Source organism: Cynocephalus volans, chromosome 7, assembly GCF_027409185.1.
Source record: "Cynocephalus volans isolate mCynVol1 chromosome 7, mCynVol1.pri, whole genome shotgun sequence".
NCBI classification, from domain to species: Eukaryota; Metazoa; Chordata; class Mammalia; order Dermoptera; family Cynocephalidae; genus Cynocephalus; species Cynocephalus volans.
The window spans coordinates 109,876,791-109,902,209 of NC_084466.1; the positions used below are offsets into that span (position 1 = coordinate 109,876,791).

At 34.6% G+C, this 25,419-nt stretch overlaps 1 protein-coding gene across 2 annotated transcripts in view; it reads left to right on the forward strand.

Annotated features, from left to right (window-relative positions):
- IPMK (inositol polyphosphate multikinase) overlaps positions 1–25,419 on the forward strand; it is a 53,334-nt gene that overhangs the window by 20,103 nt on the left and 7,812 nt on the right. Inside the window, exons 3-4 of one of the 2 annotated variants that reach the window (XM_063103162.1) lie at positions 7,834–7,930; positions 16,786–16,958. In XM_063103162.1, the coding sequence (XP_062959232.1) occupies positions 7,834–7,930; positions 16,786–16,958 (270 nt within the window). The remainder of the gene's footprint in view (positions 1–7,833; positions 7,931–16,785; positions 16,959–25,419) is intronic. The other variant, XM_063103163.1, reaches the window with a different exon arrangement.

A 25,419-nucleotide genomic window follows, 5' to 3' on the forward strand; every position in this document is an offset into this window, starting at 1 on the left:
GTATTAACATATGAAATTTAGATAATGTACTGTGATCCAGATATGATGCTTAAATAATGGTGCCATCTTCTTATTTTGCTCAGTACAGAGCCTTTCTTATCTGCATATTCACTTTTTCAGGGCTGTTTTCATGGAGACAGTAATAGTAATTTATTTTCTTTCCCTTTCCTTTTACATTTGAATTCATTTTCTGGTAAGATAAAATTCTATCATAATATAGATTTCCTAGTAAGTTTATTGTAATGGGATTTGACCTGTATAAATACGCTCACTTGTAAATTCACTTGCGGTTTAGAATTTACCATAAAGCAAAGAACTTCTCTTTCCCCCATTAGACACTTTAAGAATAATGGAATCTGTTTACTTATCAGCCAAGAACATACCTATAGACTTAATAACCATTAAATTTGTATGGAATTGTAATTTTAAAGACACATGGTTTAGTGGATTGAATTATGTCCCCCCAAAACTCCCTGAAAGCTTAATTGTGTCCTCCAAGTTTTATGTATTAGAAACTTAGCCCCCACTGTGAATGTTAAGAGGGTGGGAAATCCTATTATGGTAATTGAAAGGTGGAGCCTTGAAGAGGTGATTAGATTGTAGCACCATGCAGTAGTGAATGGATTAAAAATGGTGGTCAGGAGTGTGGTTCTGAGGGCTTTAAAAGAAGAAGAGAGTCTGTCTTGTTCTGTCTCTGCTCTCTCTGCTTCCACCATCTTGCAATGTGAGACCCTGGGTCACTGTCACCAGGGGTGACAGTGAATAGGTGGGCATAGATATATTTGGGCAGTTATCTATCATATATTCTTTTGAAAAGACATGGTTTAAAGTATTCTGTCCTGTTGGTGTAAGTGTACTTACTCATGTCATAACAAATTGTAGGTTTTGGTTTGCAAAATGTGGTTACTTACTATATGTAATCTACATTCTCGCTTTAGGAAAAGCGAATATGATATCAAGTATTCCCAATTTCCTGATACAGTAGAAAGGCATTATACATAGTACAGTATAATGGTTTAGGTTCAAACAGTAAGTCTCTCTTTCAGTTAGTTTTACCATAATATTTGTGTGACTTTGAGTGTATTACTTACTAAGCCTTAGTTTCCTTACAGTAACAGCTAATAACTGTACATGCCAAGGCCTGTTCTGAGCATTATATCACAAAGTTATCACAACTACTGATTTCCAAACTTTTTTTCTTATTCCCTTATTAAAAAAAATCTACATAATACATTAGTATTTAGAATAAAAATTATGAGGTTTTAAAAAATAATTCCCTGCGTTGGACTGAGTGTGTCCCCAAAACTTGACCCCCACTGTGACAGTGTTAAGAGGGTAGGAAATCCTATTATGGTAATTGAAAGGTGGGACCTTGAAGAGGTAATTAGATTGTAGGACCATGCCTTAGTGAATGGATTAATAATGGTGGTCAGGGGTGTGGTTCTGAGCGCTTTAGAAGGGGAGCGCATGAAGAGTCTCTTTTCTCACTGCTCCACCATTTTCTGCCATGTGAGGCCTCTGGGTCACTGTTGCCACCACCAAGGCCTTCACCAGCTATGTTTCCTGGACTTTGGACTTCCCAGCCTCTGAAACTGTAAGCAATAAATTTTGTTTTCTTATAAATCACCCAATTCCAGGTATTTCTGTTATAAGCAACAGAAACAAACTAATAATTCCCTTTTTTTCAACATCATCTTCTTTCCTATGAGGAAGTATTTTAAATAGTTTAGAGAGTATCCTTCTGGAGATTTTTAAAGGTGTATGCATTTATCAAATGTGTATAATTATTTTTTAGCATCACAAATCATATATAAGATCTTATAAGTTGCTTTTTCTTTTTTTGCATTATTTTAAAATTTTTATTGTTGGCAGGGGGGTGGTGGCTGGCCCTTAAGGTCATCCAAACACTTGGCCTTAGTGTTACAACACCGTGCTCTAACCAAGTGAGCTACCCTGCCAGCCTTTTGCTTTAATAATATACCGTACCTGTACTTATAGTTGTGCTTCATTTATTTTAATAGCTACATGATATTTCAATGGATGGATTGACTATATAAATGGATATTTAAGTTTTTTCCAGAATTTTTGCTACTACAATGTAACAGTGATATCCAGTAAGCAATTTTGTGTACACATGTGAAGCTTTTTATGGGCTAGATTTCAAGATGTGAAATAGCTGAATCAAAGAACGTTCACATTTTGAAAGTTGGTAGATACTGCTAAATTGCCATTTGGATTAAACTTCAACAGACTCTTAAGGGTATATTGGAATATGGTTAATACCGAATATTATCTTTTTCAATTTTTGCCAAATCTAATGCATCAGAAATACTCTCATTTGTTTGTCTAATTGCTGTTGGCATCCATCATATTTTCTTTGTTTTTACTTACAGTTCTTCTATGAATTGCCTATTTATATCTTTCACTCATTTTTCTCTTGTTTTTCTAACTGAAATATATGAATTATTGATTAATTTGAAGATAATTGATGTTTTTTACTGTATTGAGTCTTCCTCTCCATAACACTTATCTCTATTTATTCTTCACTGTTTATTTTATTTAACACTTACATAACAGTATGTGCCAGATACTGCCATAAGTGCTTTACCAAAATCAACTCATTTAATCCTCACAGCAATCTGTGAGTTAGATACTGTTGTTATCCCCATTTTAGAAATGCATGCACTAAGGCATAATTAAATGATTTAACCATGATGATCTAAATAGTAAATGGTGGCCCCAGTATTTGAATGTAGGCAGTCATGCTGTAGATTCTGTGCTTTCAGCTGCTATACACTGCCTCTTTTTTGAAGAAAGTATTTTATATTTACTCTATAAAAGTCTTGTACACAATTTGTTGGATTCATTCTAAGTACCTTATTTTTTGTTTCTATTATTAATAGTATTTTTTTGAATTAAGTTTTCCAGTGATTGCTAATAAGAAGTGATTCCAAAAAGTTTGTGGAAAAATGAAATTAAAAAACATAAACTTCATAAATATAAACATAAGCTTCATCAAGTTCAAGACTCTTTTGTAAGTGTTGATACCAGCCATTTAGTCCATCTGTAAAGAACTGTGGGTCCTGGGAATTTAACTGTGCCAATGCTGTCTTTTTTACATTATTAACTGAAGTAAAATGGGTGCCTTTTAAAGATTTTTTTTAAGATTAGGAGACAAAAGGAAGTCAGGAGGAGCCAAATCAGGACTATAAGGTGGGTGCCTAGTGATTTCCCACGGAAACTTTTGCAAAATTGCCCTTGTTTGATGAGAGGAATGAGCAGGAGCATTGCGGTGGAGAAGGACTCTCTGGGGAAGCTTTCATGGGCATTTTCGCAAAAAACTGTTGCCATGACCTTTGCTCTTGAGAAGTCCACTTTTGCTTTGACTGGACCACTTCCACTTCTTGTTAGCCATTGCATTGATTGTGCTCCATGGTCAGGAGTGTACTGGCAAAGCCATGTTTCATCTCCTGTTTCAGTTCTTCCAAGAAATGCTTCAGGATATTGATCTCACTTGTTTAAAATTTCCATTTCCAAAGCTCTGCTCTTGTCTGCAGCTGATCTGGGCGCAACAATTTGGGCACCCACTGAATAGAAACTTTGCTGAACTTTAATTTTTCAGTCAGAATTGTGTAAGCTGATCCAGTTGAGATAACTATGGTGCTGGCTATTGTTTCTGCTGTTATTCGTTGGTCCTCTTCAACCAGGACACAAGCATGATTAATTTTTTCCTCACAGATTGAGGTGGACGCCACTGTGGGCTTCATCTTCAACATCATTTTGCCCCTTCTTAAAACAAGTCATCCATTTGTAAATTGCTGATTTCTTTAGGGCATTGTCTCAATAAACTTTCTGTAAAGTGTCAGTGATTTTGCCATTCTTCCACCCAAGTTTCGCCATAAATTTGATGTTTGTTCTTGCTTCAATTTTAGCAGAATTTATGTTGCTCTGATAGGGGCTCTTTTCAAACTGTTTTATCTTTCTTAGTGCCTCAGACTAGATCCTATTCAGAAATGTTATAATTTGTTGGTGCAAGTTTATTTTTATTTTGGTGCAAAAAATTTGCAGTCTATGCATAGTTTTTTTAAATATGCATTTTTCATGAACTTTTTGAAGATCCCCTTGTACATAGGAATGAAATAGATACTTGTATAGTTTTTTATATCTAGTAATTTTTCTGAACTCTTATTAATTCGTGTTTATTTGAGCTTCTTTAGGGTTTATATAGATAGTTATATTTTCAGTGATTTAAAGTTTTGTTTGTCCCTTTTGAATTCATATGCTTCTGTTAATCAGTGCTGAGTAGGAGCAATGATGGGGAATCTAACTCATTTAACATAAGAGCTTCTAACATTTCCCCATTAAAGTATGACTTTCTCTTTGAGTTTGTCGTTCTCTTCTCAGGTTAAGGAAATAACCTTCTGTGTGAGTCAAGTTTCTGTCAATAAACAAATGGTGTGCTCTTAGTTTAATAAAGGGACTATTTACAAATGTGTGGTCAGGGCTTAAGGCAACCTGCAAAAGATAATGTTATACCATCCCTGGGCCTGAGGGCCAAGGAGGGAGAGAGTGGTTATTAGAACCCAGGGAAGGTAACTTTACGAGAGGACATGACCTGGTAAGGAGGGAGCAAGAGAAGTAAATAACCTGACTTAAACTCTACTACTCTCCAGTCTCTTGCTGGTGTCTTCCAAAGGCAAGAGGGCAAGAGACCACTGGTTCCCATTGATGTAGTTGACTCAAGTCAGCCTCTTGGGTGGAAAAGGGTGGAGGAGAAAAGGGAAGTTAAACGGCATTTTCTGTTTTTTAAACATTTTGAAACATGAATGGTTATCGAATATTTTTCAGCTACCTTTGTTGTATCTATTGAAATAGATGTATGAGTTTCCTTCCTTAATCTGTTAATGTGGTAAAGTACAATAACAGATTTCTATATCATCATCACCATTCATGTGTGGAGTAAAACCTACTCGAACATGTCTTTTTATTTGTTTTTTTAATAATATGCATTGCTATGTTTTGATTGCTAGTGTTTAAGATTTTTTCCAGCCCTGTGTATAAATGAGATTGAAATATTATATTTTTTGACATATTGTCCTTATCTGGTCTTGATATCAAGTTTCTTTTAGCTTCATACAGTGAGTTGGGGAGCATTGCCTTCTCTATTTTGCTGAAGAATTAGTATCAGAAAAGGATTTTGTTCCTTAAAGCTGTGATAGAATTTATCTATAAATTCATCAGAGCAACTGTTGTCTGTCAGTCTCTCTCTTTCCCTTTGTCTGCCTTTTCTCTCTTCTTATCCTCTTTTCTATCCTTTCTTCCTTTCTATTCTTTTCTTTTTTCCTGGGAAGGAATAGATTTTAACCAGTGATTCAGTTTGTTAAAAGCCTTACATTTTTTTTACTTTTTAGTGTAGTTAGCTTATATTTTTTTTATAAAAATTGCCCGCTTGGCAAAGTTCTTCATAGTATTTTTTTTTTTTAATCTCTGCTCTATCTACTAATGACTTCCTTTCTATTCCTAATGTTGTTTATTTGCAGCTTTTCAGTGTTTCTCAGTCAGCTTGGCTGCCGGCATTCTTGGGATGTAGTGATTGGGGGAAGCCAAGGTTATAACTGTTAAGTATTTAGAATTTTATTTTTCTTCACATTTCAGTACAGTAATTTTACCTTCAGATCTCCCTGGTTTTAGAGTTGAGATCCTTTGGTTCAAGTCTTCAGAGTGCTCCTCTGTGAAGCCCAAACATACTGCTCAGCTTAACAATTTTTGTTTCCTCTTAGTTTTACATGCCTGTGAGTTTCCTTTTTTTCCTTGGGAGCTCAGCTGTGCATTTGAGAAAGTATTTGTTACATTTTATTCTACATTTCTACCTAGAATGGTTTTTAGGTTATCTTGTCTGGAGTGTTACAGTAAACACCAGTCCCACTCACTAGTACTTTTAACAAAAATATTTTAAGAAGAGGAAGTTTATTTCTCTACTCTTCCATTTCCATCTCAGAACTAAATTATGAATAGTTTTAAGTGCATACTTATAATTTTTCTTGTGCTTTTACAGAGATCATACATACTCGTACATTTCTTATTTAATTCTATGACCTGCTATTTGTATATAACATGACTTTTATCTTTTTTACTTATAAGTATATCATGGACTTCTTTAGGTCAGTCCATGGAGATCTACTTCATTCCTCCAATTTGTAATTAAATCATAAACATTCAACCTTTACAGTCATTGTACTGGGAATGGAGGGATGTTAATTACCTTAGCCTGGAAGTGTCTGATATCACTTCTACTCACATGTTAACAGGGGAGGCTGGGAAATAAAGTATACCACGTGGGTGTTTAGTGAGTCTGCCACAGCTGAGTTTATTCTGTAGAATTATTTTTTATACAGCTACTTGACATGAATATGGTTTGACATATAGTTAGAATTCTAATACTAAGCTTTCATAAACATTTTATACCAGTAAGTTCTAGTGGTCTTAGATAATTAGGGAGAGCATATTTAGAGAGAGTTAATTGGATGAAATGTCATACAAGTAATTTTTAAAACAAAAATATTTTTTCTTTCTCCTTATATTAGTCCGTTGTTGTTGCTTATAACAAAATACCTGCAACTGGGTGATTTATAAAGAAAAGGAAAATTTATTGCTCACAGTTTCTGAGGTTGGGAAGTCCAAAGTCCATCTGGTAGCGGCAGCAGTGACCCAGGGGTCTCACATTGCAAGATGGCAGAAGCAGAGAGAGCAGAGAGAGGGCAGAGAGACAGACTCTCCTCTTCTTTTAAAGTCCTCAGAACCATGCCTCTAACCACCATTTTTTTTTTTTTTTTTGTCTTTTTCTTGACCAGCACTCAGCCAGTGAGCGCACTGGCCATTCCTATATGGGATCCGAACCCGCGGCGGGAGCGTCGCCGCGCTCTCAGCGCAGCACTCAACCAAGTGCGCCACAGGCTCGGCCCTAACCACCATTTTTAATCGATTCACTACTGCACAGCCCTACAATGCAATCACTTCTTTTAAGGCCCTCACCTTACTATTACTATAATAGGATTTCCCACCATCTTAACAGTCACAGTGGGGGCTAAGTTTCTAATACTTAGAATGTGGGGGATACAATTCAAGCTTCAGGGAGTTTTGGGGGGACATAATTCAATCTACTGCACTCCTAGGAACAAAACTAGAACCTAGCTCCAGGATATCTAGAAATTTCTAGTATCTTCTAGAATTATTAATGATTATAAATCAAGGGATTACGTGGGCAATAATTAGACTTATGTTTTATCGTTAAAGGATAATTTTTGGTAAAAAGGTAAAATCACAATTCTGTTACAGATATAAAATAAATACAAAGATTTATTAATCTCATTATTTAATGAGGGAAACAGGCAGATGTTAAAACTGATTCAAAAGAGAAATCAAAGAAGCACAAATTTGTATGGAATAAAGAGCAGTTGAAATGAGTTTGTATATGACACTAAATTCTCTATGGGCTGTGGAGGGAAGTCAGTTGAACCTTCTCTGACCAGAATTTACTTGCATGTCTATGGACAAGAATTATTTTGCATTTACTATCAGTTATTGTTGTAAAATAGTTCAAGGACAGTGAAAGGCTAGAATTAGATAACCAAGAAGAGTGTGCTCTAAATAATGCATAGTTTTCGATTGGAGACACACAGTAATCTTTTTTGCTTATTGCAACTTATTTCCAACTGAAATTCATACCAGATAAAAATTATGATTCAGTAGTATTGTATTCTATTTGAGAAATGTACAGGGCAGTTATAAAACATTATAAGAAACTAACACATGTTATATTTCTCTTTGTTTCAGGTTTATGCTGCTGATTGTAGTGACGGTGTTCTTCTAGAGCTACGAAAATATTTGCCCAAATATTATGGCATCTGGTCACCTCCCACTGCACCAAATGGTAATCTTTTCTTAAAAATCTGTCTTTTAGTTTTAATTCATGAGAGTGGCTTTTTAAAAGCTTTATGTAGTATTAAACCTAGTATGGATTATAAAAACATAGAATATATGTGATTTTCTTTCTAATCCTCTACTTCACTAAAAAAATTTATACTTTTGCTTTTCATAGCTGTTTTCTTAAATGGCATACACAAGAAAATGACCAATCTTATAATTGAATGAGAGTATATATTCTAGTACTTAATACTGTATTACTCTACAGATGTTATTCTTTCCTAATTTGTTGGGCAATTTCTTTTCCCATTTTGAGTAATTAAAAAAAATCAGGAAAAATATTTTCTCTGCATGACTTTCTCCCTCCTCCAATCCTACTCTTTTCATCCCCCACCTCTAGGCTTTAAATTGCAGTCTCTTGAAAAACAGTGGTAAGTTTCATAGAGGGTAAAATGATCTATAAGGGCACAGAATATCTCTTTCTTAAGAGTAGTTAATACTTGAAGCAGTATTTGCCTCTTGAAGGCCTTTGCTAGAGCAGGCAGAATTTAATTAAACTAACACTTGACTTCCTAACCATTGACAAAGGTGAATGAGGGAAAAGTGTTTCAAACTTGCATGGGTTTAAGAATACCTATGGTCTTATTAAAATATGACTTTATAGGCTCAACTCCCAGACGTTTTGATTATTCAGGTCGATGGTGGGGCTTCCTGATATTCTTGTTAAATAAAAACCACAGGTTTTTCTGGTGTAGATAGTTCTTGAACCATATTTGAGAACAGAAAGAGAAGGGGGCCTCCAGTTTGAGCTTGTCCCTATCCTCAGTTCTCGTCTTCCTTTGACACATTGGCTTTGTGTTCCATGTTTCATTTATAGGGTATCATGGTGTCTCCCTGTGAGTTATCCTCAGCTAGGTAATAATAAATCCATGGCTCCTTGGGTATTTAGGATTCTCTTGCACTTTAACTGTATGAAAAAAAGAAAGTGGGCTGAGGCTCTATTAACTATTTCTTTTTTTTTTCCACCTCCTTTCCCTCCCTTCCCTCCCTTTCTCCCTTCCTGACTTAGAGGTCTTTTAGTCCCAAATATATATGTCTATAATCAGATCAGCATGTTGCTTAAATTACTTCACAAATCATGATTGCCTTTTGCTCATCATTCTCTTTATAATCTCTTGCACACATGCTTGTAGAAACCACTCTGCTTTGTAGAGCTTTGTATTGTAATGTTTTTGTTTTCATTTTCCCTCACTCTAAGTGGCGCTTTTAGAAATGCTACATTTGAGATAAAGGAAAGGAGATGTTAAGGTATTTGGATTCCTATGAACTTTGCTACTGATTGCTGTTTAATTTAGAGAAAATCATTATTGCTCAGTAAAGTGACACTGAAAGATTAACAAAGGTTGCTGAGGGTGGTATTAGATTAGAAATTTAGATAATTAAATGCTAAATTTAAAAAGATTGTTTGGAAAGGATAGAATAACTGAGCAAACATAGCATTATTACTTTGAAAAGCAGAGTATCAAAGAATTTGTATACAAGAAGAAATTTTTAAATAAATTAAAAATAAATTTGTATAAAATAAATATAAAGTCAATGTTATAGTTTAGAATTATTAGCATGTGATTTAAAAATCAAGGACTTGCTAGCAATCAACAAACTTTTATTCTTCAATACTAAATAATTCTGAGGTTTGTCTACACTAATATAAGAGCAGTAACGTTGAAGTCAAAAGACTTGGCTTCTACCTTAGTTATTTACAAGTTTTGTGAACTTGGCTAACTCAGTAACCTTTTTGAGCTGTATCCTTTCTTATGTAAATTGAAAATATTCAATTCATGTGGTAAATTGAACCACATAGAGTTGTGAAGATGCATGTTATGTGAGAATATTTTATAAACTCTCATTCTCTTATTTGAATATAACTGGAGATATTGGTGCTACTACAATGAAAAGATGAGGTGAGGAAAATGAAAGAGAGATGAAAGTGTAAACAAAAGGGGAAAAAAAGGACAGGGAATAAGAATGCATTATCTACATGATATAGAAGGGTCCAGTAATAACAACAGTTGCCTCAGGGGATTTCCTATTTCTTTCCTACTTTATTAGCTCTGGAAGTAGTTGGACAAAACTGTTGTACCATGCAGATTGTTTAGTTTTGATTTTGCTTAAGACTTCTTTCTGTTTTTATCCTTTTGATTGTAAATATAAGAAATATAAGAGGGTAAACTTACGTACATGTTTAGCTCAGAGAGTCATAAAAACACTTTCTTCAATTTTAATAGAATACTGTGGTTTGCATTACTGTGCTTTACATGGTTTTAAATTAATGACATTATTTCCTGTTTTTTTCTTTTTCTTTTTGTTTGGACATCTTTTCTCATGTGCTCAGGGTAGAGTTTTATAAAGTTGATACAGTTTTTTATAATCCAAAGAAGTAAAATGCTGACAGTAATAAAATGCTGAAAGCCAACTTGCTCAACAACTTATTGTATAATAATTTGAAGCATAAGAATGTGCTGGCCAATAAGGTTTTTTCTTTTATTTTTTTTGTTAAATTATTGGTATATCATTTACATACCATAAAATGCACCCAGTGTATTAAAGTGTACAGTGTATTAAAGTAGTTTTTGGTATATTCACAGAGTTGTATAACCTTTATCTAATTTTAGATAGACCAGTGGGATTTTTTTTTTTTTTACTGTAACATTTGTTTGCAATGATCTTTGAAGATTTCCAGGATAAAAAATCTCATTTGTACCTGTGTGTAAACACATAGAAACCCAGTACCTGTACCATTAAAAACTTTTAGAATATCGATAGTTATTTGGAAGTATAGAAAAACATAACATTAAGTAGGTTTGAGAGTTTTCAAATGTAATCTGCAGTCTCATTGATTGATAGGTTTCTGGATCCAGCTATTGGTCAAGTTTCAGGAAGCATGTACTGAAACAAGATGACACATATATCTGTCCCTTCCCCCTACCTCCTTTGTCCCAAATTTGGGGGCTCAAGGTGTCTACTTACAATTCTTTCTACTTTCAACTTCTGTTGTTCTCAGAAGTGGCTGATGATTGATAGGGAAAAGCAAGGTCTTCTCTGTTTTTCCATTTGGCTTAATAGTTAGGCAGTGGTTCCCCATCTGGCCTTTCTTCTTTTTTTTAGGAGGTTTAGAAATGAAGATACAGAAGGGAAAAACTTAATGAAACTTGGAACCCATATTTTAATAATTTATAAAATCAGTAACATTCATTAAAGGGATCTAAATAAGTCTTCTTTCAATTTCCTAAACACCTTCTCTCTAGTCTTTCCTTTAAAGGAACTTGTTATCTTAACTTTACTATGTAGTTTTCTGTAGTTTTTTTTTTCTTCTATAATTCAAATGTTTTCATTTTTCCTCCTTTGATACTGCAGAATTTTTTGCCTCTCAGTATGTCAAGACTATAGTCTAACAGGAAATTTGCTATAGGAATTTTTTATACCTAACATATTGTAAAACAGTATGTGTTGTATTTAATTAATGTTTAAGATCATTATATTTAATTATATGTATTTAACAAGGTGGAAACATTCCTTCATTCATAGTAACCTTGTGTAATCTTATACTATCATCCACAGAATGAAGTATGTAAATATTTTGAGTATTCTAAAAATGTCCTTGGTAGAGCCACTGAGAAATCTTACGTAATGGTCTGTTTAAAACAGCATGAAGTATTGTATTTTGGGACACCTGGTAGTTATTTTCATGATCTTTACCTAAGGTAAATTAAGGAACTATAGAAATTCCACATACACTCTCTATAATAGATAAATAATAGATTAATGGTCATAGCCTTTTAACTATATTTCTGGTCACTGTGACCTCCTGAAATGAACTCCGCATACTTATGAAGAGTAGCTGTCCTTTTATTTATTGTGCAAATACCAGCACTAAGCTTTTACAGAATATCTCTCTTAGATCTGGGGTTTATAAATTCCAGTCCTTAGACCTCTCTGAAAGACTGGCTTCATAAGAATCAGTTGTCCTAAATAGTGTCCAGAATTTAAAAAAGTAAATCTAGTTAATTATGCTATATATCTTTACAATTTATATACACATGCATGCACACACACACATAAAAATCAGCTGTTTTTTCATATTCAAAATTTACTTTGCAAGCTATATCATATGAAGTAATCATGATTATTTTACAAGATATATTCTAAACACAGTATTAGTATAATGTAATTTATATTCTTGACCTTGATCAGTGTGAACCTGGACTATTCTAGATAAAACATATCTAATTCTTAGTCCATCAGATTTTTTTGTTGAGTTTCATAACATATTTTGTATTTGCTGTTATCATCTTTTTATCATTAATATCATCAAGAAAACAAAACAGCTCCTATATCTACTGTAGTGATCTTTACCGTTTATAACTTTAACTAGTCTGTAGCTTTTTCTTTAGAATTAAAAAAAAAAATAGAGACAGAAGCTGGGAATAGGATGATGAGAGAAGTATGAGATAGTAGTCTCAGAGGATGGAAAATTGAGTAGGTTTAGGAAATACAGTTTAATAGCTGAGCAACTTTAAGGGCGTGCTTGAGGTTAGTGATCAGATTGAGTGTGTTTTGTAGTCATGACACATAGAAACAGTTATTTTAATTTGAGATAAAATCGGTATATAATAAATAGATGTTCTTGTTAATATTTACCTGTAGGCTAAGGCTTGACGTTACTGTCAGAATTGGACAGTATCCATTATCAAACACCTAATTGAGTTCTTACTACATCTTTTTATTTTGTGTTTATTAAATTATACAAATCTTATCTGAAAGGGTAAGGGTAGACTCCAAAGAATCATCTTAAATTTTATTTATACTGAATATTAAAGTTCATCCTGGACCCATTGGTGACCTAACATGGTTAGCAGATTTTAATATTTATCAATGGTGTGCATGTTTAATATTTATGTATACTTGCAGGTAAAATTAATAAATGTTCAGTGAGTAACATATATTCACCAGGCATTATGCTAAATATAATGCTATTTTTATTCTTAAAAAGCAGCTCTATGAAGGCAGGATTTTATCAAAATTTACCTATTTATCACCAGAACAGTGTCTTGGACAGTAATTGTATATTGAACGTATGAAAATTGTTTTGAGGGGGTGGGGGAACATTGTAACCTCCATTTATGAAACTAGTACTGATAATATACTAACGCTTTTACAGTAAATTATCTCGTTTAGTCTTCCTGTTACCCCTGTGTTAGATTCTATAATTATTTTCATTTTGCACACAATTGAGGTTTAGAGAGGTGGTGCTGAGGACACAGGCTAGTAAGTGGTAGAGTTGAGATTTGAATCTACTTTCTCTGCTTCCAAAGCAATTGCTTTACATGCTATCATTTTGGTTAAGAATTTTGGGAGTTCAAGTTATAGAAATAAATTTGAACTTGATTAAGCAAAAAAGAAGAATTTATTATAAAGATATAGGGATGTTTTATGAAAGCCAAGAGCTGTGCATTTGAGCCCAAGGTGGGACTAGGACCAGAAACTGAACCCTATCAGAGCCCAGGGAGATCTCTCTTTGCATATTTTCTTCATTTTTTTAACCCTTCCTATTATCTCCTCTGCCTTCTTTTGCTATCCCTGCTTTCCATCCCACCAAGTCGTTTACATGTTATAGCACCAGTCACCCACAGAGTTCACCAGAAGGTTGTCTCTGAGTCCCAGGTTCCAAATTGGCAAGAGTGGCCAAGCTTGTATGAGATATTTGTTCCTGCTCCAGTGAACTATGGCCAGGGCGCTGATACCCTAAGAATGACAGCGATTATAAAGGAACCACTTCTGTGGGTCTGAGGATATCTCTTGACCTGGGTAGACACCATAACACAGTGATGTTCTATCTATTCAAATGTTTTTTTAAAACTTCTTTGTCTATCACATGTGTTAAATATATTTTTGCATTGCAACTCAATATTTATAAGACTAAGAACAAATCACACAACAATATCAAGTCTTACAGTATGTGACACAGTCTCATATTTTCCCTTTTCTCTTTCATTCAAGAATCTTTTGGTTACAACCCATTAAGTTGAATTCATAATTCAGTAATAGGCTGTGCCTACAAATGGACAAATACTGCTCCACTGTACACCCAGAGGGACCTAGCTGCAAAGATGTCCTTTGTTATCCATTCTGTGGCATTGCCTTGCTAGTGAGGCTGCCCTGTAGTACAAAAGCCTTTGATCATTTAAGTAACTGAATCTCAAGATTGACCTACCTTGAATTAAGCACTTTTCTGAGGAAAGCATTTGCTAATAGCATTTTTTTAGAGTGAATTAACATTCAGATTTATTTCTATTGTTGATGAGCTATTAAAAAAAATCACTGAAGAGCAACATGCTTAGATCATGCCCCATCTTCCTATTTACCTTTTTAAAAAGCACTGTGGTAAGCTGCTAGGTTATAACATCACATTCTTTCTTAAGAACTCTACATCTCTAAAGAAGGTTTTGAGGTTTGTTTTTATAACTAAGAGGGAAAGATAGAAATGGAAATCTCAAATTCTTATTTTCACTTAAAAAGAAATTGAGGCCAGATTTAACTAAAAGAAAACACCAAACCAATTCTCAGTAAGCCTTAAAGTAAGGTTTTATTTCTGAAGGCTAATAATAAATAATCTAGCAGTTGTTTGGTAATTCTATCATATAAAACTTATTAGGAACGTGAAAGAAGGGTAAAGAAAAATGCATCTGGCCAGTCGAAACAAATCTCAAAACCCATGATACTCAGCCCTATTTACTGAATGAATCACTCAATTTATTATAGTGTGAGGAAGGCCAAGTCCAGTGTTCCACTGGGTAGTAGAAATGGAAGGGCAAGCACTTACTCATTCAGCAGACATTTATTGTATTTTTGCTATAGAGTTTGCGTTTGTATTTTCCTCCTTTCTAAGAAAAGAAGGAAGAAATAGGGATTTTATATTCAGTCTTGCAAAGTCTCTACTGTAACTTGTCGTCTCTATCTTATAAAAAGTTTACTGTTTTCAATCACTACCAAATTGACAAGTAGAAAATAACAGTCCTACACTGAGATAGATATAGATGCTGTGATAGTTAGTTAGGTTCACTCACTATCTATGTTCCTGTACAAAGCCTGACATCAGTAAAATTTTGGGGGTCTCTTGACTCCAAATAAATGATTTTAAATTTGTGAATGCCAAGGATCTATTGTATTAGAATCTAATTACTCTTTTCTGATATTTGAAATACAAGCCTTATTACTGAAATTCTTATACAGCTATAGAGACAAGATGGATTTGTTTCCTTCCTTTTGCTCAAGGTGGTTGGGGATGGGAGGAGAGGGTTTGGAGGGAGCTGGTTTGTGCTGCTTCCTTCCCCATCTTCTCATACCATATTGTGGTTATTTTTCAGAGCACAGAAGCTTGGGTGGGTTCCAGTTCCTTGATCAGGATATTCCCACTTGTGCCATTACCTTTCACTGCCAGCAGTTGCATGTCCATACCCAGACCTTTTGTATTCTCTTACACTGTTGAAGATGTCTGTCTGTGAGAACCTTTCTTTCAAGTGTAAAGGGCTCCTTATATTGCCAGCACTGCTCTCTTGGGCTGCGGTTCCTTTTTTTGTCATATTTGGGCTTAACTTCACCTATTTCTACACAGTCATAACCCTCCTCCCATCTTCCTTTGACAAGGAATAAAATTTATCTCTTATTTCTTATCCATTGAAGGAGAAGATTGATGCCTCTTAAATATGAGGAACTTAAAACTTTTTCAAGGCCCAACTGGGCTGTTCTCACTTTTAGCTCAGCACAAACTTCTTTGTTGTAATTTAATAACTGTGCCAGTCTTGGTGAGACAGGGACAAAGAAAGAACATTAGAGGGTAAGGCTTCTCTTACCCTTGGTAATCTTTTATCTAATTCAGAAAAAAAAAAAATACATCTTTTCTAACCTTATTTGTCATGTTAATAGATAGCAGGATATAATCTTTTCTGTCTTTGAGGAGAAGTTTTTAGGAGAAGTGCTTCATGTTACATTCATAACTAGAAAGTGAATCACATTCTCATTCAGAACTTTGAGAAGATCCTTTCACCCAGGAAAGGGGGAAGAATTTCTTTCACTCCTTCTTCCCTCTGTGGAGCTGGTCCCTTGCTTTCAAGCTAAAACTGTAAGAAATTCAGCTGTGTATGATAACTGAGGCTTTTATGATATACTTGAATCTCCGCTTAAGTTTGCTTGGGAAGATGTATGCAGGATGCCAAAGTGATTTACAGACTAACTTTTGGGGAATGCCTGTGTTCTGAAATGCTGGATACTGTTTTTCCTTTGAAACTAGTAAGACTAGAATGTATGTTTGGCAGTGATTATCATTTGGATTGATTTACCCTTTCTTAACCTAAACTTCTGTTGTATACTCTCTGGGAAGCATTTATTCTTATTACTAATTTTAAATGAAGAATAAACTTTAAACATTTATTAAAATACTAAGAGATCAGCTGAGGCATAGATGACATAAATTATATTCAAAGGGGGAATGCATTCTGGAACAGCTTTTGAAATTATCTCATTGCCTTTTTAATGCCCTTGGAAACCTGATATCTACTTCATTCCTACCTTTTGCTTACAGTTGAATGTTATTTAATTTACCTCCTACAAGAGTTTTCTTTGTGATATTTATACTTGTTATAAAGTTGTTGGTCATTCTTTTGGGTGGAGTAATAGTGATTGTTGAATCTAGATTTATTTTAACTTTTTTATGTTTTATGATTTTCTCATTTTGTTTTCCCCTGGCAGTTACTTGAATAGTAATATGTTTGCCTATTACTAATTAAGGTTTTTCTTTAATAACAGATTTATATCTAAAACTGGAAGATGTGACCCATAAATTTAATAAGCCCTGTATAATGGACGTAAAGATAGGGCGAAAAAGCTATGATCCTTTTGCTTCATCTGAGAAGATTCAGCAACAGGTCAGCAAGTACCCATTAATGGAAGAGATTGGTTTCTTGGTGCTTGGCATGAGGGTAAGATTGATATTAGTATAACATACACATTTCTCTTTACATGTTCTTCCCTTGAAAATTATGGATGTCATTATAATACTAATATATCAGATGGTAATGCGTTTTGGAATTGGGTTGTCTATAACTCTCCAGTACGTAAACTCTGTGAAGGCAGGGATTTTTATCTCTTTTGTTCACTTATATATGGTCAGTATCTCAGTGGTCCTAGCACATAGTAGGTGATTAATAAATAAATGAACTAATAGCTGAACCTTGAGACAACTTTGGTAATTTTGTTTTAGAGAAACTTCAAGTTTAGGTGCAAAATAAATATAAATAAACATCCTATTATTTATGATTTTCCCGTAAGAAAAGTCCTAAATTTATTCAGTAATTTTTCTGTATTTTTGAAATAGAAAAGAGAAATTTAAAGTAAGGTCATTGTTTCAGACTTTGTGAATTAAAACAATTGTTTTATTTGCTCACAATTCTACTGGGCTCAGGTGAGCAGTTCTTTCACAGATCTCACCTAGGTCTCTCTTGTGGCTGCAGTGATCTGATGGCTTGACTGGGGTAGATGGTCTAAAATGACCTCACCGTTATGTCTGAAAGTTGGTACTAATTGTTAGCTGGGCCTTTTCCAAGGGGTTTCATCCTCCAGAAGGATAGCTCAAGCTTCTTCATGTCACAGTATCATATTCCAAGAAGGCAAGAGCAGGAGCTACAAGGGTTCTTGAACTCTGGGTTAGGAAGTTACTTGCTATCATTTCTGTGGCATTCTGTAGGTAGGAGACTGTCACAGGCCCGACCCAGACTGAGAGAGAAGGGAAATAGACTCTACTTCTGATGGTGGGAAATGCAAAGTCACAGTATGAGTCACAGTGTGCGCAAGGATAGGAAGAATTGTTGAGGCCATTTTGCGAATAGTATGCCACCATCAAGAAGTGATGTGGAATTACATCCTCTAAACAAGTGGTATGTCTTCTCATGTGTGGAGGTAAAGTTTATGGATATACCAAATGATTGCTACCTAATGGATAATTTTGAAATTCATCATGTAAGACGATACACAGATTTTGAGTTTTAAACAGAAGAGCTTATAGGCTTGTTAATGTGATAATGATAGCACAATTGAATTTGATATTCTGATTGCAAATAAAACCAGAGAAACTGTTCAAAATAGTTATTTCATTTTAGAAAACTGTAAATGTGGGGATATAGAAAAGGAAGAAAGGGTAATGGAATAATGTTAAAAACAAGCAAGAGATAAACATTCCAGAGGAATCTGACTGGGCAACTATTTAAACCTCCACTGTTTTCAAATTTCTCACTCTCTTGCTTTCCTTCCCACTTTTAGCACATCACTTTGGCTTCTGCTTCAGAAAAAATAAAAGCCATCAGACAGAATTTTCCTTAACTTCCTGCTAACAGATGTACATGTCTTACCTGCAGTTGTTTTTATTTACTCATTATTTCTTGCTGTCACATTGAAGAATTTTCCATCCTCCTGTCTAAGGACAGCCCTTCCCTATGTCCTCTGGAACTCATTCCCTCCCACTCTTCGAGAACCTTATACTGTTAATTCTCTTGTATTTCTTACATCTTCAACTTCTGTCTCTCTTTGCTGGCTTTTTTCTTTTTGTTTTAAATATGTTAAATCATTGTCAGTTTTTAAAAAAGCAAATATCAAAACCCACCTTTACCCTGCTTTGCTCTCTAGCTGCAAATTTAATTGTCTCCCCTTCACAACCAAACTAGTTATTTCCATTTCCTTACTTTGCACTCAGTATTCAGCCCATTCCATTCTGGTTTCTGCACCACCATGCTACCAGATTGGCTACTCATCAGGGTCCCTAATGACACCTCCATGTCACTAAATCCAAATGGCATTACTCACCTCACTTTACTTTGAAAGTACTGTCAGTGCTGATCAGTTACTCCTTAAAACATTCTTCTTTGTGTCCATATTACTACCCCTGTCCTGATTTCTTCCTGTGGCCACTTTGCAATCTTCTTTGCCAGCTCATTTCTTTCTTTTTATCCTTTATTTTATTTATTTTTAATTTATTTTTTGAATTGAAACATAATTGATTATGCATATTTATGGGGTACAGAGTTGACTATCAATATCTATGTATAGTATGTGAAGGTCAAATCAATATTATTAGGATGTTCATCATTACAAGTAATTATTCTTTGTGTCCCTTACCCAATTACTCCATAACCCCCCTCCTCTTCCCTTTTCCTACCTCTAGTAACTATAGGTCTCTTCTCTCCTTCTGAAAGTTCAATGTTTTATTGTGGTCAGTCGGTCTCTCTTTCTCTCCCCCCTCCCTCCGTCCCTCCCTCCCTCTCTTCCTCTCTCTCTCTGTCGCTTCTCTCTTCCCACTTAATGAGGGGAGAATAAGTGATATTTCTTTTCTGTACCTGGCTTATTTCACTTAACCTATTTTTATACAAGCTCATCTATGTTGCTGCAAATGGCAGAATTACATTCTTTTTTATGGCCTAGTTGTATTCCATTATGTGTATATACCTCATTTTCCTTATCCAGTTGTCTGTCAATGGACATTTATGTTGGTTCCATATCTTGGCTATTGTAAATAGAGCTGCGATGAACATGGGAGTAAAGGTATCCCTTTGACATGACGATTAACAATCCCTTGGGTATATACTAGAAGTAGAATTACTGCGTTATATGGTAGTTCTATCTGTAGGACTCCATGCTATTTTCCCACAATGACCCCACTAATTTACAGTCCCACTAAAAGTATAAAAAAGAGTTCCCTTTTCTCCATATCCTTGCCAGCATTTGTTATTCTCTTTTTGATAATAGCCATTCTAGCTGGGGTAAAATATTTCATTGTGTTTGATTTGCGTTTCCCTGATACTTAATGATGTTGAGCATTTTTTCATGTACCCTTTGGCCATGTATATGTCTTCTTTTGAAAAATGTCTCTTTGCCCAGTTTTAAATGGAATTTTTTCTTCTTCTTCTTTTTTTTTTTTTAAACTGTGAACTTGTTTGAGTTCCTTTTATGTTTTGGATATTAACCCCTGCCAGATGTGTAGTTTGTAAATAGTTTCTCCCATTCTGTAGGTTGCCTTTTCACTTCATTGATTGTTTCCTTTGCTGTGCAGGAGCTTTTTAGTTTGCTATAATCCCACTTGTTTATTTTTTCTTTTGTTACTTATGCTTTAGGGGTCTTATTCATAAAGTCTCTGCCCAGTCGTACATCCTGAAGTGGTTCTCCTATGTTTTCCCCTAGGAGTTGTATAGTTGCAGGTTTATATTTAAGTCTTTATCCATCTTGAGTTGATTTTGGTATATGGTGAGAGGTGTGGGTGGGTCTAGTCTCATTCTTTTACATATAGATATCCAGTTTTCCCAGCACCATTTATTGAAGAGGCAGTCTTTCCCCAATGTATGTGCTTGAAGCCTTTGTCGAAGACCAGTTGGCTGTAAGTATGTGGGTTGATTTCTGGGTTCTCAATTCTGTTCCATTAGTCCATGTGTCTCTTTTAATGCTGGTACCATGCTGTTTTCATTACTATAGCTTTGTAGTATAATTTGAAGTCAGGTAGTGTTGTGACTTCAGCTTTATTTATTTATTTTTGCTCAGGATTGTTTTGGTTATTTGAGGTCTTTTGTTTTTCAATATGAATTTTATTTTTTCTATTTCTGTGAAGAATATCATTGGTATTTTGATAGGGATTACACTAAGTCTGTAGATTGCTTTGGGCAGGATGGACATTTTCACAACATTAATTCTTCCAATCCATGAACACAGAATGTCTTTCCATCTTTTTGTGTCCTCTTTAACTTCTTTCAACAGCATTTTGTAGTTCTCCTTGTAGAGATCTTTCACCTCTTTGGTTAAATTTACTCTAGGTATTTTATTCTTTTGGTAGCTATTGGAAATGAGCTTGCTTTCTTGATTTCTTTTTCTGCTTATTTGTTGGTACATAAGAATGCTACTGATTTTTGTGCATTGATTTTGTATCCTTCAATTTTACTGAATTTGTTTATGAGCTCTAGGAGTTTTTTGGTAGAGGTTATGGGATTTTCTATACATAGGATCATGTCATCTGCAGACAGTGACAATTTGACTTCATCTTTTCCAATTTGGATGCCCTTTTTTTCTTTCTCTTGCCTGATAACTCTGGCTAACACTTTCAATACTATGTTGAATAGAAGTGGTGAGAGTGGGCATCCTTGTCTTATTCCTGTTCTTAATGAAAAGCTTTCAGTTTTTCCCCTTTCAGGATAATGTTGGTGGTAGATTTTTTGTATATGGCTTTTATTGTGTTGGGATACTTTCCTTCTATACCTAATTTGTTGAGAGTCTTTATCATGAAGTGATGCTGAATTTTGTCAGATGCTATTTTCTGCATCTATTGATATAATCATATGGTTTTTGTTCTTGCTTTTGTTGATGTGTTGTATCACATTTTTGATTTGCATGTGTTGAACCATCCTTGCATCCCTGGGATGAATCCCAGTAGTTCGTGATGTATAATCTTTTTGATGTGCTGTTGTATTCTGTTTGCTAAGATCTTGTTGAGGATTTTTGCAACTATGTTCATCGAGGATACTGGCCTGTAGCTTTCTTTTCTTTTGTTGTGTCTTTGTCTGATTTTGGTATCAAGGTAATACTCAGCTTGTAGAATGAGTTTGGGAAAATGGCCTCTGTTTCAATTTTTTGGAACATTTTGAAAAGGATCTATGTTAATTCTTCTTTAAAGGCTTGGTAGAATTCAGCAGTGAAGCCATCTGGTTCTGAGCTTTTCCCTTTTGGGAGACTGCTAATTACTGCATCAATTTTGTTGGTTGTTACTGGTCATTTCCTGCTTTCTGTGTCTTCTCGGTTCAGCATTGGTAGTTTATGTGTCCAGGAATGTATCCATTTTTTCCAGATTTTCAAATGTGTTGGCATATAGTTGTTTATAATACTTTCTAATGATTCTTTGTATTTTTGTGATATCGGTTGTAATGTCTCCTTTTTCATTTCTGATTTTATTAGGGTCTTCTCGCTTACTTTTTTAATTAGTCTGACGAATGTTTTGTCTATTTTGTTTATCCTCCCCAAAAAACAACTTTTTGTTTTATCAATTGTTTTGGTGTGTCATTCTTTTGGTCTCCATTTCATTTAGTTTCACTCTGATCTCAATTATTCCTTTCCATCTACTAGTTTTGGGATTAGATTGTTCTTGTTTTTCTAGTTCTTTGAGATTTAACATTAGGTTGTTTATTTGAAATCTTCCTATTCTTTTGATATAAGCACTAATTACAATAAACTTCCCTCTTAGTACTGCTTTTGCAGTATCCCATAGGTTTTGGTAAGTTGTGCTTGTGTTATTGTTCAAGGAATTTTTTGATTTCCTGCTTTATTTCTTCTTTGACCCACTGGTCATTAGGGAGTATGTTGTTTAATTTCCATGAATTAGTATAGTTTCCATAGTTTTGTTTGTTGTTAACTTCTACTTTTATAGAAATAAATGTACTTGACATGATTTCAGTCTTTGTAAATTTGTCAAGACTTAATTTGTGACCTAATGCAGTCTATCCTAGAGAATGATTCGCTGGCTGATGAGAAGAATGTGTTCTGTTGTTTTTGGATGAAATGTTCTATGTATATCTGTCAAGTCCATTTGGTCTAAGGTGCTGTTTAAATCCATTATTTCTCAGCTGTTTCTTTGTCTAGATGACCTGTGCAGTGCTGAGTATGGTGTGTCCCCAAGTATTACTGTGGTGGGTTCTGTCCCTTCCTTTAAATCCAATAACAGTTGTTTTATATATCTGGGTGCTCCAGTGTTGGATTAATATATTTATGATTGTTATACCTTCTTGCAGCATTGATCCTTTCATCATTAGATAATGTCCTTCTTTGTCTCTTTTTATACTTCTTGGTTTGAAGTCTATTCTATCTGATATAAGTATGGCACCTTCTGCTTGTTTTTGGTTTTCATTTGCATGGAATGTCTTTTTCCATCCCTTTGCTATTAGTCTATGTGTGTCTTTATTTAAGAGAGTTTCTAGCAGGTAGCATATAATTGGGTCTGTTTTGTTAATCCATTCAGCCAGTCTATATGTTTTAAGTGAGGAATTGAATTGATTTACATTCAAGGTTGTTATTGAAAGGTATTGTCTTATTCCTGCCATGTTATTAATTTCTCTCTGGGTGTTTTGTATTTATGTTCCTTTCTTTCCCTTTTATTGTTTATCTTTGCTGTTGGGATTTTTAGTAGTGATAAAATATGTTTTCTTTCTCTTTCTTGTTTACGTATCTGTTTTACTAGTGGTTTTTATTCTTGTGTATTTATGGTAACATATATCTCTCTTTTGATTCCAGATGTAGGACCCTCTTGAGGATTTGTTGAAGGGCCAGTCTTGTGGTGGTGAATTCCTGCAGTTTTTGTTTGTCTGGGAAAGATATTATTTCTCCTTCATTTCTGAAGAAAAGCTTTGCTGGCTTAGTATTCTTGGTTGGTAGTTTTTTTTCCTTTAGCACTTTGAATATGCCATTCCACTCTCTCCTGGCCTGTAAGGTTTCTGTTGAGAAGTCTGTTAGCCTGATGGAGGGTCCCTTATGGGTGATTTGATGCTTTTCTCTTGCTGTGTTTAGAATTCTTTCTTTATCATTGACTTCTGATAATTTGAGTATCATATGTTTCAGGGAGGTCTTTTTTGGGTTGAATCTGTTTGGGAATCTTTGCACTTCTTGAATGTGTAAGACCATCTCTCTTCCAATATTCGGGAAGTTTTCAGTAATTATTTTATTAAATGGCCTTTTGATACCTTTTCCTTTCTCTTCCCCTTCCTGTACACCTGTAATACGGATGTTTGCATGCTTAAGGTTATTAGAAAGTTTTCTCCATTTTCTTAAATTCTTTTTTTTTCTTTCTTTTTTTATTTTTTTGGTCCAGCTGTCTGTGTTATTTCAAAAAGCCTGTATTCTAGTTTGAAGGTTCTTTCTTCTGCTTGTTTTAGTCTGCTGTTTATGCTCTCAGTTGTATTTTTTATTTCTTTGAATGCTTTTTTCAGTTCCAGGATTTGTGCTTGATTTTTTTTTTTTTTTTATTGCTTGTATCTCTTTGTTGAATTTCTCATACATGTCCTCAAATTTCTTTTTGACTTCATTGTGATTTCTATTTTCCCATCCATCATTTTGAGTTTCCTTAGTATTGCCCTTTGGAATTCCTCCTCAGGTGATTAGTCAGTTTCATGTTGTTTGGGGTCTGGTGTTGGAGTACTGCAGTCTTCTTTTGGGGGAATCAGCCTTCCTTTTTTTCCATGCTTCTCATATCTCTGCATTGACATCTGGGCATCTGGTGGTGTAGTCACTTCTTTTAATTCTAGGAGTAGTTTTTGAGGGAGGAGACTCTTTTCTGTAGAATATTCTATATTGACAGTTGGATTGGGTGTTTTAAGTTTGGATCTGGGTAGGTGGGGCAGTGCAGCCTCTGTGTAACTTCTTCACCTGTATTTAAGCTTAGAGTTGTCTGTAGGTGCTTTGTTGCCTACCTGGAGAGGCCCCCAACAGTTTCTTCTTGGGGTGGGTTTCTTGTTAGGGTAGGTGCTCCATTGTCAGTCAGTAGGTAGATGTATACCGTTGCAGCAGTTCCTGGTAGGTCTGTAGAGGCTCAGCTGGATATACCACATTTTGTTTATCCATTCATTCATTGATGGACTTTGGCTTGTTTCTACTTTTTGCCTATTAATAATAATGCTGTTATGATTATTTGTATACAAGTTTATATGTAGCTATATGTTTTTATTTCTTTTGGGTAGATTGCTAAATGTGGAATTTGTAGGTCCTATGGTTAAGTTTATGTTTAATTTTTTAAGAAACTGACAAAGTTTCTCCAAAGTGGCTGCAGCATTTACATTCCCACAAGCAATATATGAGGGTTCCATTTTCTCCAAATCCTTGCCAACTCTTATTTTATTTATTTATTCATTTATTTTTTGCTATAAGCCATCCTAGTGAGTATGTCATTGTGATTTTAATTTGCCTTTTCCTAGTGATTAATGATTTTGAGCATCTTTTTATGTGTTTATCGATCATTTGTATATCTTTCTCCTTTCTTTTTTGGCAGCTGGCCAGTATAGGGTTCCAAACCCTTGACTTTGATGTTATCAGCAGCACATTCTAACCAAGTGAGCTAACCAGCCAGCCCCATTTGTGTATCTTCTTCAGAGAAATGTCTGTTCAGATCCTTTGCCCATATTTTAATTGGTCTTTTTTTTTTATTTGTGTAGAAGTCCCTTTGATTTGCTAATATTTTCTCCCATTCTGTCAGTTGTCTTTCACTTTCTTGATAAGTGTCCTTTGAAGCACAAAAGTTTTTAGTTCTGAAGTCCAATTTATTATTTTCTTTAGTTACTTTTGCATTTGATGTCATACCTAAGAAACCATTGCCTAACCTAAAGTCATCAAGATTTACTCCTATTTTTCTTTTAAGAGTTTTATAGTGTTATC